General features: G+C 47.1%; 1 protein-coding gene across 1 annotated transcript in view; it reads right to left on the bottom strand.

The window, feature by feature from the left end:
• The window catches only part of LOC105908569 (ankyrin repeat and fibronectin type-III domain-containing protein 1), a 74,237-nt gene that overhangs the window by 15,574 nt on the left and 46,163 nt on the right, over window positions 1-12,500 (bottom strand). The window contains exons 5-8 of the mRNA XM_042703222.1: window positions 5,638-5,830; window positions 3,363-3,570; window positions 1,091-1,270; window positions 471-584 (exon numbers count right to left, since the gene is read on the bottom strand). Coding sequence (XP_042559156.1) covers window positions 471-584; window positions 1,091-1,270; window positions 3,363-3,570; window positions 5,638-5,830 — 695 coding nt within the window. The remainder of the gene's footprint in view (window positions 1-470; window positions 585-1,090; window positions 1,271-3,362; window positions 3,571-5,637; window positions 5,831-12,500) is intronic.

The raw sequence follows: 12,500 nt of genomic DNA, 5'->3' as shown, positions 1-12,500 counted from the left end.
GATCTCAAACTGCAAAATCTCAAACTCCAAAACTAGCACTACAAAGTGAAGGTACATAAATCTCTTTAGTCTGTTAGATGTGGTTGTAGACTGAATAGTTCTCATCAAACAGGCTATGTTAAGCTTTACACTGCTAGCTTAAGAATGTAATTACACACAGGGATAGTTAGCAGACTAATAACAATGCCATAAATGCCTTTACTTTCAATTAACATATGTTTGAAACAGTATGATGTCAACTACACATAAAACAACAAGATTGTGTGGTTTTAAAGTCTCCATTTAAAATTACAGTCTTTCCTTGCTGAAACGACCAGCCCCTTTAAAGAAGCACCAGAGTTCTTTTTTCCGCATCCTCCCTCCTACAAAAAATTACTAACAGTGAGTGTGTTTGTGTGTGTGTTTATGTGTGTGTGTGTGTGTGTGTGTGTGTGTGTGTGTGTGTGTGTGTGTGTGTGTGTGTGACTGACCTTTGTACTTGGTGACAGTAGCTGAGTTGACACAGAGTGGCTCTTGGAAGTGGACCCTGAGGCTACTGCTGCCACTCACAGACAAGCACACCCCAGTGGGAGCCTCAGGAGGGCCTGCATAACACACACACACACACACACACACACACACACACACACACACCACACACACACACGCACGCGCACACACACACACACACACACACACACACACACACACACACACACACACACCACACACACACACGCACATTAACACATGGTGTGTATGGATCTGGATATGAACGGAGGGTGTTTACCATGTGTACGGTGTACCACTGTGCATTTCTTTTTGTATGTGTGTTTCTATGCAGATATGTGTTTTATAAAGGTGTGTGGCTGTGCTGTGTGTTGGGGGTGGGGGCGTGCATGTGTGTAGCGTAGCTATGTCAGTTATCGGACAGTGTCAAACATCGGCCATTCTGTTAAACAATCAAAATGCCAAGTTTAATAATGGATTAACAATCTATAGCTTCAGTTTAATAATGGATTCACATGACAACGCGAATGTTTGCCGATAACACACGCTGTCCGATAATTAACACTGTTACGATAAGTAATGTGTAAAGTGTAAAACTCACTGGAATGCTGGAATCCTGTCTCCATCCGTCGGTAGAGACGGAGTCGCCACTCCCATGATTTAAGCTCCTCCCTCTCGCCTTGTCCCTCTCCCGTTACCCTGGAGACCAGCTCGGCCACACGTTGCTCCGCCTCCCGGACCAGGGTGGCCAGGTGCATGGCTCGACCTTCCAGACTCACAACTACACAAACCATCAGTGTCACCATTTAATGTTTGTCCTATACAACACCACGATGGTCAAAAACACAACACAGATGGAATGATGGCATACTGATGGCTGTTTCTGTTGAGGGCACTGGCAGGGGTAATCCTTTCCTGTCCTGTCCTTTCTTACTGGCTTACTAATATTAGTCAAGAGTAGGGTATTTATGTTTTTGTTTATTAAGTTTGGGATTCAGCTATAGGCACGAGGCACAAGGTTGGAAGCCCAGTCGATAACCGTCAATTATTACGTTATAAAATTGCTGCCTGTAATTCTGAGCCTCTCGTTTAGAATGAATGGAATGTTGAGGTCATACAATTCAATGGTTGAGGTATCAAGGGCGGAGTGATTACTAGCGGTGAAGAGTCTGAGTGGGGTTGGGCCAGGATATCCCCACTCACAGAAAGCCTCTTAATTAATGTATTTTCTGACTGAACCTGTTGTATAAGTGTATTTGAACAAAGGCACAATAGCACCTCTTCACGTCTGGAGTACATGACCCCCTCATGACCCGTGTCATAGGGCTTCAGTTAGCAGTTCCAGAACCATTCCATATAATGGTGTTGTGTAAGGCGGCTTTTAGAGGCTTCAAACATTGGACTCATTCACTCACATTATAAAGCATTCTGAACTTAATAAGTAACTCTCAGATGTATGAGAAATAACTCTTTATGCATGTGTTCAGTTCTCAGTGTGAACTCGTTGTACATATCGAAACGGTTCTCCTTCCAATTGGGAAGTCCGTGCAGTTATGAATCAGAAAATATCGGAAATCACATATGCATTCATCCAGCATCCAGTATCCATTAAATGGTTCATTCACAGATCATCCATCCTCTCATTTCATAAATCATTCATCCATCCATCCATCCTTTTGTTTTCGTTAACGAGTTCCAGTAGGGTATTCGATGACTTCCATCATTTTCAGATTCTCTCCAAGCAATCTGCTCACAACAAAGCCACCAGACACACTTGATGTTTTGATAAAAATGATTGAGATTTGGCAAAGACTAACCCCCACCCCACCCGACCCACATGCACACTCTGGCAAAGTCTGCATTGGTCTGATTTTAGACTTTAAAGTGTTTGATGTTGGGGTAGTGGAATCTACAGCTTCCTCAGCAGATGTGTGAAACCATGCCTGTGAATGTCAGTGTGTGTGTGTGAGTGTGTGTGTGTATGCACATGAAGTGTGTGGTGTTATATTTGTGTGTATGTGTGTGTGTGCCTTGTGAGCTTTCATCTCTGGTGTACATTTTTTTCTCAGATGGATTTTGATTAGGTCTTATAAATGTCATGGCGACGTTTGTTTGGAGTGTCTGTGTGTGAATATGCGTGTGTGCACGTGTGTATGTGAATATGCGTGTGTGCACGTGTGTGTTTTCACTGCGCTCTGTTCTCATTTAATATCTTCATTTGGCTCCAGAGCACAGGCAAACACACACCAGTAAACACTGAAACATGCTCAAGTGCTTACCCTCAGTCTCTGGTTGGCTCTGTGTGTGTGTGTGTGTGTGTGTGTGTGTGTGTGTGTGTGTGCATTTAATCTTTGCCTGACAGGATAATATGTAATAGAGAAATGCTCTGAGGTTGCCAGATCAGTGGCGGGTTGCCAGACGCAGCTCCGAGTCGAGTCAGTTTGAGGTGACCAATATGATCATAATGCGGTCTTGTGTCCCATTAAAGACTGTAGAACAGCGCTGAAGACCTCCAGAAGACCAGAGACCTCCTAGGAGCTCGCACTCTGTACATGTGTGTCTTAGTCTCACCACACTTTTCCATCCTTGTCTGAGCATGTGTGTGTGTGTGTGTGTGTGTGTGTGTGTGCGGTGGGGGGAGGGGAGGGGAGGGGAGGGCCGTGGTCTGTGTGTGGGTGGGGTTGTGGTCTGGTCGGTGCATGTGTTCATTTAACAGAGGGGGGAGAGCATGAGAGAGAAAACACAAGAGAGAGACTGTGGCTTAAGGTGTTTTAACTGTTTTCCTTCTTTTACCGCCACACACACACACACACACACATATATTTTTTTTGTTGCTGTATTTGTTGTTTGTTCCAGATGCCATGGTTACTCACAGTGCGGGCTCTCCTTGGCGCCGGCGCGTAGCAACAGCTTGGCCATGGGCACGTTGTTGGTCATGATGGCGATGTCAAGGGGCAGCAGGCCCTCGCTGTTGGGCGTGTTCAGGTCCAGCTCCTCGGGGCTGAACTGAGACAGCAGGCTCTGCACCACGTCCAGCTCCTGGTGCTCCACCGCCTCGAACAGGGCCTCCGCACCCTGGAACTGAACACACACACACACACACACACACACATACACACACACACACACACACACGCGCACACACACACACACACACACACACATACACACCGTTACATTACTGTACATACATCTCCACACCTCCACATGCTCACATTCACACATTCACACACTCACACAATACCCACATAGGCAAACATATCCGTGGGCACTCACACCTCTTCCATACAAAAACACATTCACACATATGTGGGCACAAAAACAGAAACACTTACACAATCTCAAACATACAAACACACACGGCCTCACGTTTACACTCGCACTGGGTGCATGTTCAGCACACACACACATACACATGCATACACATTCTTTTCTCTTCACGTCTCCCGCAACCACACATACAGAGCAAAAACCACAATGAAATTAACTTCAACTGTTGCATCATTAAAGTATAGCCTCATATGCTGCATGCACAGATGTACACACAAAGAGACTCAGGCTTGCGCACACCCACGCACGCGCACACACCCACGCACGCACACACACACACACGCGCGCTCACACACACACACACACACACACACACACATGCGCGCGCGCTCACACACACACACACACACACACACACACACACACACACGGACCCAGATTAAAATGTCACATTGCTGATGTGTTTGTACACATGTTCCACATGGGGCCGTCATCAGGAATGTTGTGTACACAAAGCCACATATGGCTCTCTCCTGAAGCCCTTTATTACAGTAAACACACCCTGTTATACTCAACTAGATGGGCCACATAGCGGTGTGTAATATGACCGCCACATTAAGTGAGAGAATAAGCGTTAAGAGTTAAGTGAAATAACAAAACAGGATATCTTCCGTTCCAAGTGTAGTGAGTTATCTTGAATGATTACATAAACAATACACTAAAAAATGTGTTGTATATCTTATTTTGAGTGAACATTTTAAGGAACTGTAGTTTGTGGATGCGGCGGCTCTACACTGATAGGGTGTGAAGCAGTACCTGTGAGTTACATTTATAACAGGACAGCAGTATACACCATCGTAATAAATACGTTTAAATAATTATAGCTGCAAACAGCGATTATCGGGGTCCAAGCAGGTGGTGTGAATTGCCCCAAGTAGCGAAAGGTTGAATGATTTGACCGCCTCAACAGGTGAAAGAGGAGCCTTTTGCAAATGTTACACCCCATTATTTAAAGACAAAATTATTATTGAAGATAGAGCAAACCATGTGAGAGGAACAGAGTAAAACATGTTAAAACTTGTTGTAGCGACATCTTATAGCTGATTTGTTTGAAGTAGGATAAATACTTTCTATATGCCATCATAAAATAAGCCTACACAATCTCATTAAGATTGGCCATTCACACAGGCATGTATTTTTTATGGAAATGTGTCAGTTGCAGCATACCCTATGGACGAAATTTAAAAAAATGCGTCCAAAGAATTAGGGTAGTGAAACAGGGTGTCAAATTTCGTGAAGTTTAAACCTTGTGCTTTGGCCCTAGCCCACTTCAGGGGGGTGACAGCACCAAGGTCACTAACACCTAGGAACACAAACCTACTATTCAGCCCTGCACTGCTCTGCCCTGCCTGCGATCAGTGGCAGTCATAATAATACACACCCACACACAATCTTGAACTCAGTCCTCAGACTTTTACACTCTGTAGGAGTAAAAGACAGGGTGAATGCTGTTGAACTGTGTTTTCATTGAGTGCGTGTGTGAGTATGTGTGTATGTGTGTATGTGTGTGAGTGTATATATGAGGGTTTATGCTGTTTGTATTATTATATTATAAATTTTTTCATATAAAATTATAAAGCATTATATTATACACAAAGGTTTATGTCCACTGCGTGTATGTGAGTGAGAGTGTACAAGAAACGTGTATGTACTACAGATGCAGGTGTAAGTGTGTTGTGTGTGTAGATGAGTGTGTGTTGTAGGTTTGTATGTAGGTCTGTATGAGTGTACTATGTCTGAGTGTGCATGATTGTGTAGTGTAAGTGTATGTATGAGAGTCGTGTAGATGTGTGTGTGTGTGTGTGTGTGGGCGCCCACCACGCTGGATTTGCGCAGACGCTCCTTGTCTCGGCTGGACGGCACGCTCTCCTCCAGCCCGGCCGTTCCCACGCGGAACTTTCCGGACAGGTTGCGGTAGAGGCGGCGGGCGGCGCTAGGAGACGACAGGCTGGAGGGCTTCCGCTGAGCGGGCAAGGGCTCCGGAGCCTGAGTCATCCTCACACACTCAACCCTGAGAGAGAGAGAGAGAGAGAGAGGGGGAGAGAGAGCGAGAGAGAAGGAGAGGAAGAGAGGACCAGATGGAGGAGGGCAGAGATGGAGGGGAGATGGAAAGAGAGCATAAGGGGCGAGAGGAGAAAACAGGACAGGGGATTTGAGATTCATACATTTTTGAAAACACGCAGTAATTAGTGCGCTGCCATAACTATATGCCACACACATAGAAAAAGAACCGCAGTCACTAAGTGATTCAGCCACTGAGTCATGCTTTGATTCATAGCTGGAAGGATCCTCAAACACACACACACACACACACACACACACACACACACACAGACACAGACACACAGACACACACACACACAGACACACACACACACAGATAGAGACACACACACAGATAGAGACACACACACACACACACACACACACAGACACACACTCACACACACACACACACACACACACACACTCACACACACACTCACACACCCCCTTCTGTGTCTCACAGCTTTAAAGTGTGTATGTTCTGACACAACCTTCACCCCTCTGAGCGTGCATCAGCTCTGGAGTGTTTTTATAATAGACATGTCACACCCGTGAGTCGTCCAACAAGCTCTATCCATATATTTAACAGCACACACACACACTCACACACACACACACACACACACACACACACACAGATAGAGAAAGAGAGAGAGTCTCTACACACATACACACACGCAAACACACAGATAGAGACAGAGAGAGTGCACACTTTCATAACGCAGATTTCATTATGTTCCAAGGTGTAAGATAATGTCATTAGAAAGTTATTAGCATAGGAATAATTTCAGAATAATATCTGAAGTATGTTCTCACTTTACATAAAAAGACACACACACACACACATACACACACCCAACCGATCCACCCACCCACCCACCCACACCCACACCCACACCCACACCCACACACACACACACACACACACACACACACGCTGGTCGTGGGATTGAAGCTGGTGGCACTGCTGGGCTCGTATCTTGGCATCTGTGGCATGCAGGCACTGCCTTTTGTACTGATCCTGACAGAATGCCGACGAAGAGATGTGTGTGTTCCTGAGTGTATGTGGCCGTGTGTGTGTGAGTGTGAATGTAACTGTGTTTGTTACTGGCTTCTTGACTATGTGTAGATGTGTGTTTGTGAAGGTCTGCTCATTGATACACACACACCTGCTGAACTGCCGACAGGAATGTCAGTGGGGAGGCTGAGTGACAGAGGACAGAGCGAGCGAGCGAGAGAGAGAGAGAAACTGGAGAGAGGGAGAGAGAGATGGAGAGAGACAGAGAGAAACAGAGAGAGAGACCAGAAGGGGTGCTGGGAATGCTAAATCTGACGCTGGAATGCCCCACGGAACATCCTGATTGCCGTTTTATAACAGAACATGAGCACACAATTGCATATAACTTTAGACACACACACACACACACACACACACACACGCAGACACACACAGACACACAAAAGAGACAGAGAGAAAAGGAAAGGACGAGATAATATGGACAAGAGAACAAAAGGTGAGGCTGGAAAATGGATGAAACTGACAAGGAAAAGTAACATTCAAATGACATAAATAGAATGACATTCATTATCCTGTTGAGTACGTTTTGCCTGTTGAGTACGTTTTGCCTGTGTAGATACCCACTTCTCTGTTAAATCAGTGATGCCAGACGGTCTCTACCTGACTACCATAAAGTGGCATCTACCTGACTACGCTTAGTGTGTGTGCCTGGCACATGTCTTGTGCATGTTCTCAACCACCACCCACATGTGGCAGATACTGAGCAATCCTTACACACCGAGAAGCAATCATCCACAAGGGCTGGTATTGTTCAGTGTGTCGTCCCTGAATAGGTATCTTAACTGGAACATTCACCTTGAGCCCACTTATCCTCATTGTGAGTATCCTGTATAATTGTGCGCGTACAGGGTGTCAATAAAACTCATTTGTGGTGTTTGTACTGTAATTGCGGCACTTTATGCATCACTCGAACCCCCCCATCAAAATGCTCCCAAAGGTTTCAATCTGGGTTCAAGAAAAAGAACAGGAATGAGGTGATTGTATCTGGTTCTGCCTGTGTGCGTACTGGACCCAAATCCAGCAGCACTGGTGAGGCTGCACTCACCAACACTCCTACACACACCCCACACACACACACACACAGACACACACACACACACACACACACACACTTCTCTGTATTCTCATAATAGTGGTCTTATTTTGGGCTTCCTCGTGTGGTGCTGCAGCAGGTATGTGGATGAGCTTTTCCAGCAGCAGATAAAAGTGGGATATATTTGTGCTCTGGCAGATCAGTTTCAAAGCGAACAGCAATCCAGCAGGATTACGCCTCTTACGTACACACACACACCAAACACATACACACTAAACTCCCATCACAGAGATAGAGGGAGATGTATATATAGAGAAAGATGAAAGAGAACAGGGGAAAGGATAGAGGAAAGACAGAGATGGGGGGACAGAGAGAGGGAGAGAGGGATGGAGAGAAAAGGAGAGAGAGGGAGAGAGAAAGAAAGAAAGACAAAGGGGTGAGGCACAGCACATGTTACCAAGGCTCTCAGCACCCCATTAGTCACATAGTGATACAACAGAAAACATACAAACATATACACACACAGGCATTGGGACCATGCTCTGACACGTACATGTGCACGTACACACACACACACACACACACACACACACACACACACACACACACACTCAGACACACACACACACTCAGACAAAAGTGAGCACACCTCAGGCAATAACCAGCTCTATATTCGGGAATAGGAGTCAATTTATAAATACCGTAAATCAGAATATGAGCCGGCTTTCCGTAATGTGCAATGGAAACTAACACACCCACTCACACGCGGTGCACGAACACAAACACACACACAAAATCCAGGGAGCCATAACATTTCAAAGGAGAGCCCATTCTCACAATGAGCAGCATCTTAAGCTGGCAATGAAACTGGATAAAGGACATCTTTCCATACGATTGAGTACTTTAGTATATATCCCCACAGGGGAGTTTGTGTGTGTGTGTGTGTGTGTGTGTGTGTGTGTGTGTGTGTGTGTGTGTGTGTGTGTGGATGTGCTGGATCCATATATCTGTCAAGAGTACGTATAACAATATAAATTAATCATATGAATTAGCACAGTACCATAGTACTGATACTCATAAAGACTGGAAAACACACGGTTGCTATGCAGAAGTGTTAGTGTTCATGTGTGTGTGTGTGTGTGTGTGTGTGTGTGTGTGTGTGTGTGTGTGTGTGTGTTCATGTGTGTGTTATATCCTTGCTCCTGTCACTGTAGACTGCTTAGTAGAAGCTGAAATGTTAATTTGATATAGTTCTGCATTTCAAAACTCATTCTGCCATAACTAAGAGAGAGAACATAAAACTGCTTCCTCTGCCAAAGAAAAGAGTGGACCGAGGTTAGTGAGGGAGAGGGGGATAGGGGGAGAGGGGGGGAACGATAGAAGGAAAGATGGAAAGAGGAAGAGGGGAGAGGAGAGGAGAGGAGAGGAGAGGAGAGGAGAGGAGGGAAGCAGTGTGCTCGGAGACGGATGGACAGAGAAGGTGAGTGAGAATGGGGACGGCTGTGACCTCTGCTGCTCTAAATGTGGGCACAGAAGCAAACTCTGTAATCTGATTCTCCACAGCCTGACTGGAAGCAGAGGAGACAGAGAGGGGGGGGGGCTAGAGAGAGAAAAAGAGAAAAAGACAGAAAGACAGAGCGAGAGAGGGAGAGAGAGAGAGAGAGAGAAAGAAAGAAAGAGAGAGCAAGAGAGAGAGAGAGAGGTGGTGTTACCAGGGTTCACATACTTTCCCCCTGTCTCTTATCGGCTACTAGGCCAAGTGGAGCCAGCCTAACCCTACCCTAACCTACACACACACACGCACACACACACACACACACACACATACACACACACCCACCAATGAGCCCCCCACCCCATACACACACACACACACACACACACACACACACACACACCAATGAGCCCCCCACCCCATACACACAGACTCCTACAAAAGTTCCCTGTGAAACAACAATGGATAAAAGGATTAAGTGCAATGGTCTCATTTAGGAGCCAGATGACCCCACCCCATTGATAACTAATCCACACACACACACGCACACACACACATGCACACACACACACACAGGCACACGCACGCAAGCACACACGCACGCAAGCACATACAGACACACTCAAACACTCTCATACACCTAAATAATAAAGCCCGAAAATGGAATAGGAACACGGGAATAAAAAGATCAGTGTACAGATACACACACACACACACACACACACACACACACACACACACACACACACACACACACACACACACACAGCAGGATTAGGACTAATATGGAGGCATTCCCATTTCAAAGCTATGCTGACCGCTTTGCATGTCACCACTGGAGGCCTGACATACAGACCATAGCAGCAGATTGGCGGCTGGGCGCTGAGCTGCCCCCCCCCCGCCCACCCCGCCCACCCCCCCTCCCCTGTGCTGGCCCTGCCATCTGCAGCCCTCCACTGCCGTGGCCCCTGCCGCCACCCTAATGGCCGTCCCTCAAGTGACATGTATGTTTCTGTGTGTCTGCACTGCGGTGAGCTCACATTTTCCCCAGTCCTATCATGCATACACACACACACACACACACACACACACACACACACACATACATATCCATGCCCACACATATACAGACACACACTCAGATACACACACATATACAGACACACACTCATATGCACACACACATATACAGACACACACTCATATGCACACACACATATACAGACACACACTCATATCCACACACACACATACACACACGTGAGCAGCTGCTGGTATGAGTCCCTTTAAAGCGAGGACAGATTGGTCTCAGCGTTGAGGGTCCAGCCTTCACCTTGGCTGTCCATGCACCCGCCCGCCACCCCCTCTCACACAGGAATGACGGCTGACAGAACCTCTTTAGGATCGGGGAAATGAGGATGCCTCACTCACTCACTTATTCATTCAGAGAAATCAAGCTCTGTGACTTATCCCCACAGAAGATGCAATGCCACTTATAGCCCCCTGGTGAAGGGGTCCTAGGAGGCTTAGTAGTCCTTTCTACTGCCTTAAAGCTGTTTTGACTTCTGAAGAACCCTCTTCACGCTGATGGACCCGTAAAAAAACCTGCATTAATATGAAAGATGGCTCTATGTAGGAGACACACTGTAAGAGTGTTTTGATGGAGTTTGTTTGTATGGGTTGACTGACTTGTGCTTCACTCATCTTCAGCCTTCTCCTCGGGAGTCTCTCTCTCCCCCACCACAGGAGCTGGCTCAGCCTATGTCTAGCAGCAAGGCTACTGCACGTGACAGGGCCTCCGTTCGGCGGTGAAACCTGATCGGCCCAGCGTAAACAGTCAAGCAAGAAGCGGAGTCCTCCACGGTGTGACCACGGCGATCCCAGATCAGAACAGAACCGAACAGAACGGTCACCGCGGTCAAACCCTCCTGTTTGACCGCTCTCTCGGCTTCTGGGAGGTCAGCTGATCTTGCGCCCAGCCACAGGGAACTGCTCCAAAATGTCAGAGACCCGGCAGAATGACTCAAACAGGGCACCGACTCCTTTCAGAGCCAGGCCTGGTGTCACATGACCCTCAGACCAGGACACGGTCGATGGTTTGTTGCTTAAGCTCCAGTGAACGTTATACTCCAAACCTCATCCTCACACCCTACTGCACCGCCCTGTGTTCCACTTCATGACTGCGGAGTGATAATGTGGCCCCTGAACACTAATCTTCATGGAGGACCACGGCAGGACACTGTTCAATATTCATCCCTACTAGAATAAAGCTAACTTCACCAAACCTTCCACTGTGCTGCAATACACACCCTAACCATTACCCCCCCCCCACACACACACACACACACACACACACACACACACACACACACACACACACACACACACACACACACACACACACAAACACGCCTGGACTAACTCCTATCAATACATCTTTAAACCCACACTGACACTCTCCTGCTCAACTGCAACTCTCAATCCTGAACTCAGGCGGGCCTAGCCACAAGTTTCCCTGCAAAGCTGCACATCTTTTACCCTGTGGGTGAGAATCCCTCTGAGCTTTAGTCCTGGTGTGTGTGTGTGTGTGTGTGTGTGTGTGTGTGTGTGTGTGTGTGTGTGTGTGTGTGTGTGTGTGTGTGTTGGGGGTGGGGGGGGAGGCGGTCCTGCTGGGAGAAGGAAGGCCGGCCACCTGTTCACCCAAGGAAGGAGGGTGTGCGGTGGGGGGTGGGGTGAGGGGTAAACCTCTCTAATTTTGATGAGCAGAGACAGCAGTGTGTCGCCATGGGGATGTTCTCATGGCATGGGGGGGGGGTCTAGATTTCTGCTGCTCATGTGTGTATGAGTGTGTGTGTGTGTGTGTGTGTGTGTGTGTGTGTGTGTGTGTGTGTGTGTGTGTGTGTTTGGGTGTATCTGTATGTGTGCATTTGTGTGTGAGTGTGTATGTGCCTGGGTCGCCTGAGTCGTCGTGGCGGCAGACGGCCAGACGTAGACAGAGCGTCCCGGACTCTCTCTCACTCTTTCACGCA

Source organism: Clupea harengus, chromosome 23, assembly GCF_900700415.2.
Source record: "Clupea harengus chromosome 23, Ch_v2.0.2, whole genome shotgun sequence".
Classification (NCBI taxonomy): Eukaryota; Metazoa; Chordata; class Actinopteri; order Clupeiformes; family Clupeidae; genus Clupea; species Clupea harengus.
This window is presented reverse-complemented; position numbering and strand designations above follow the sequence as displayed.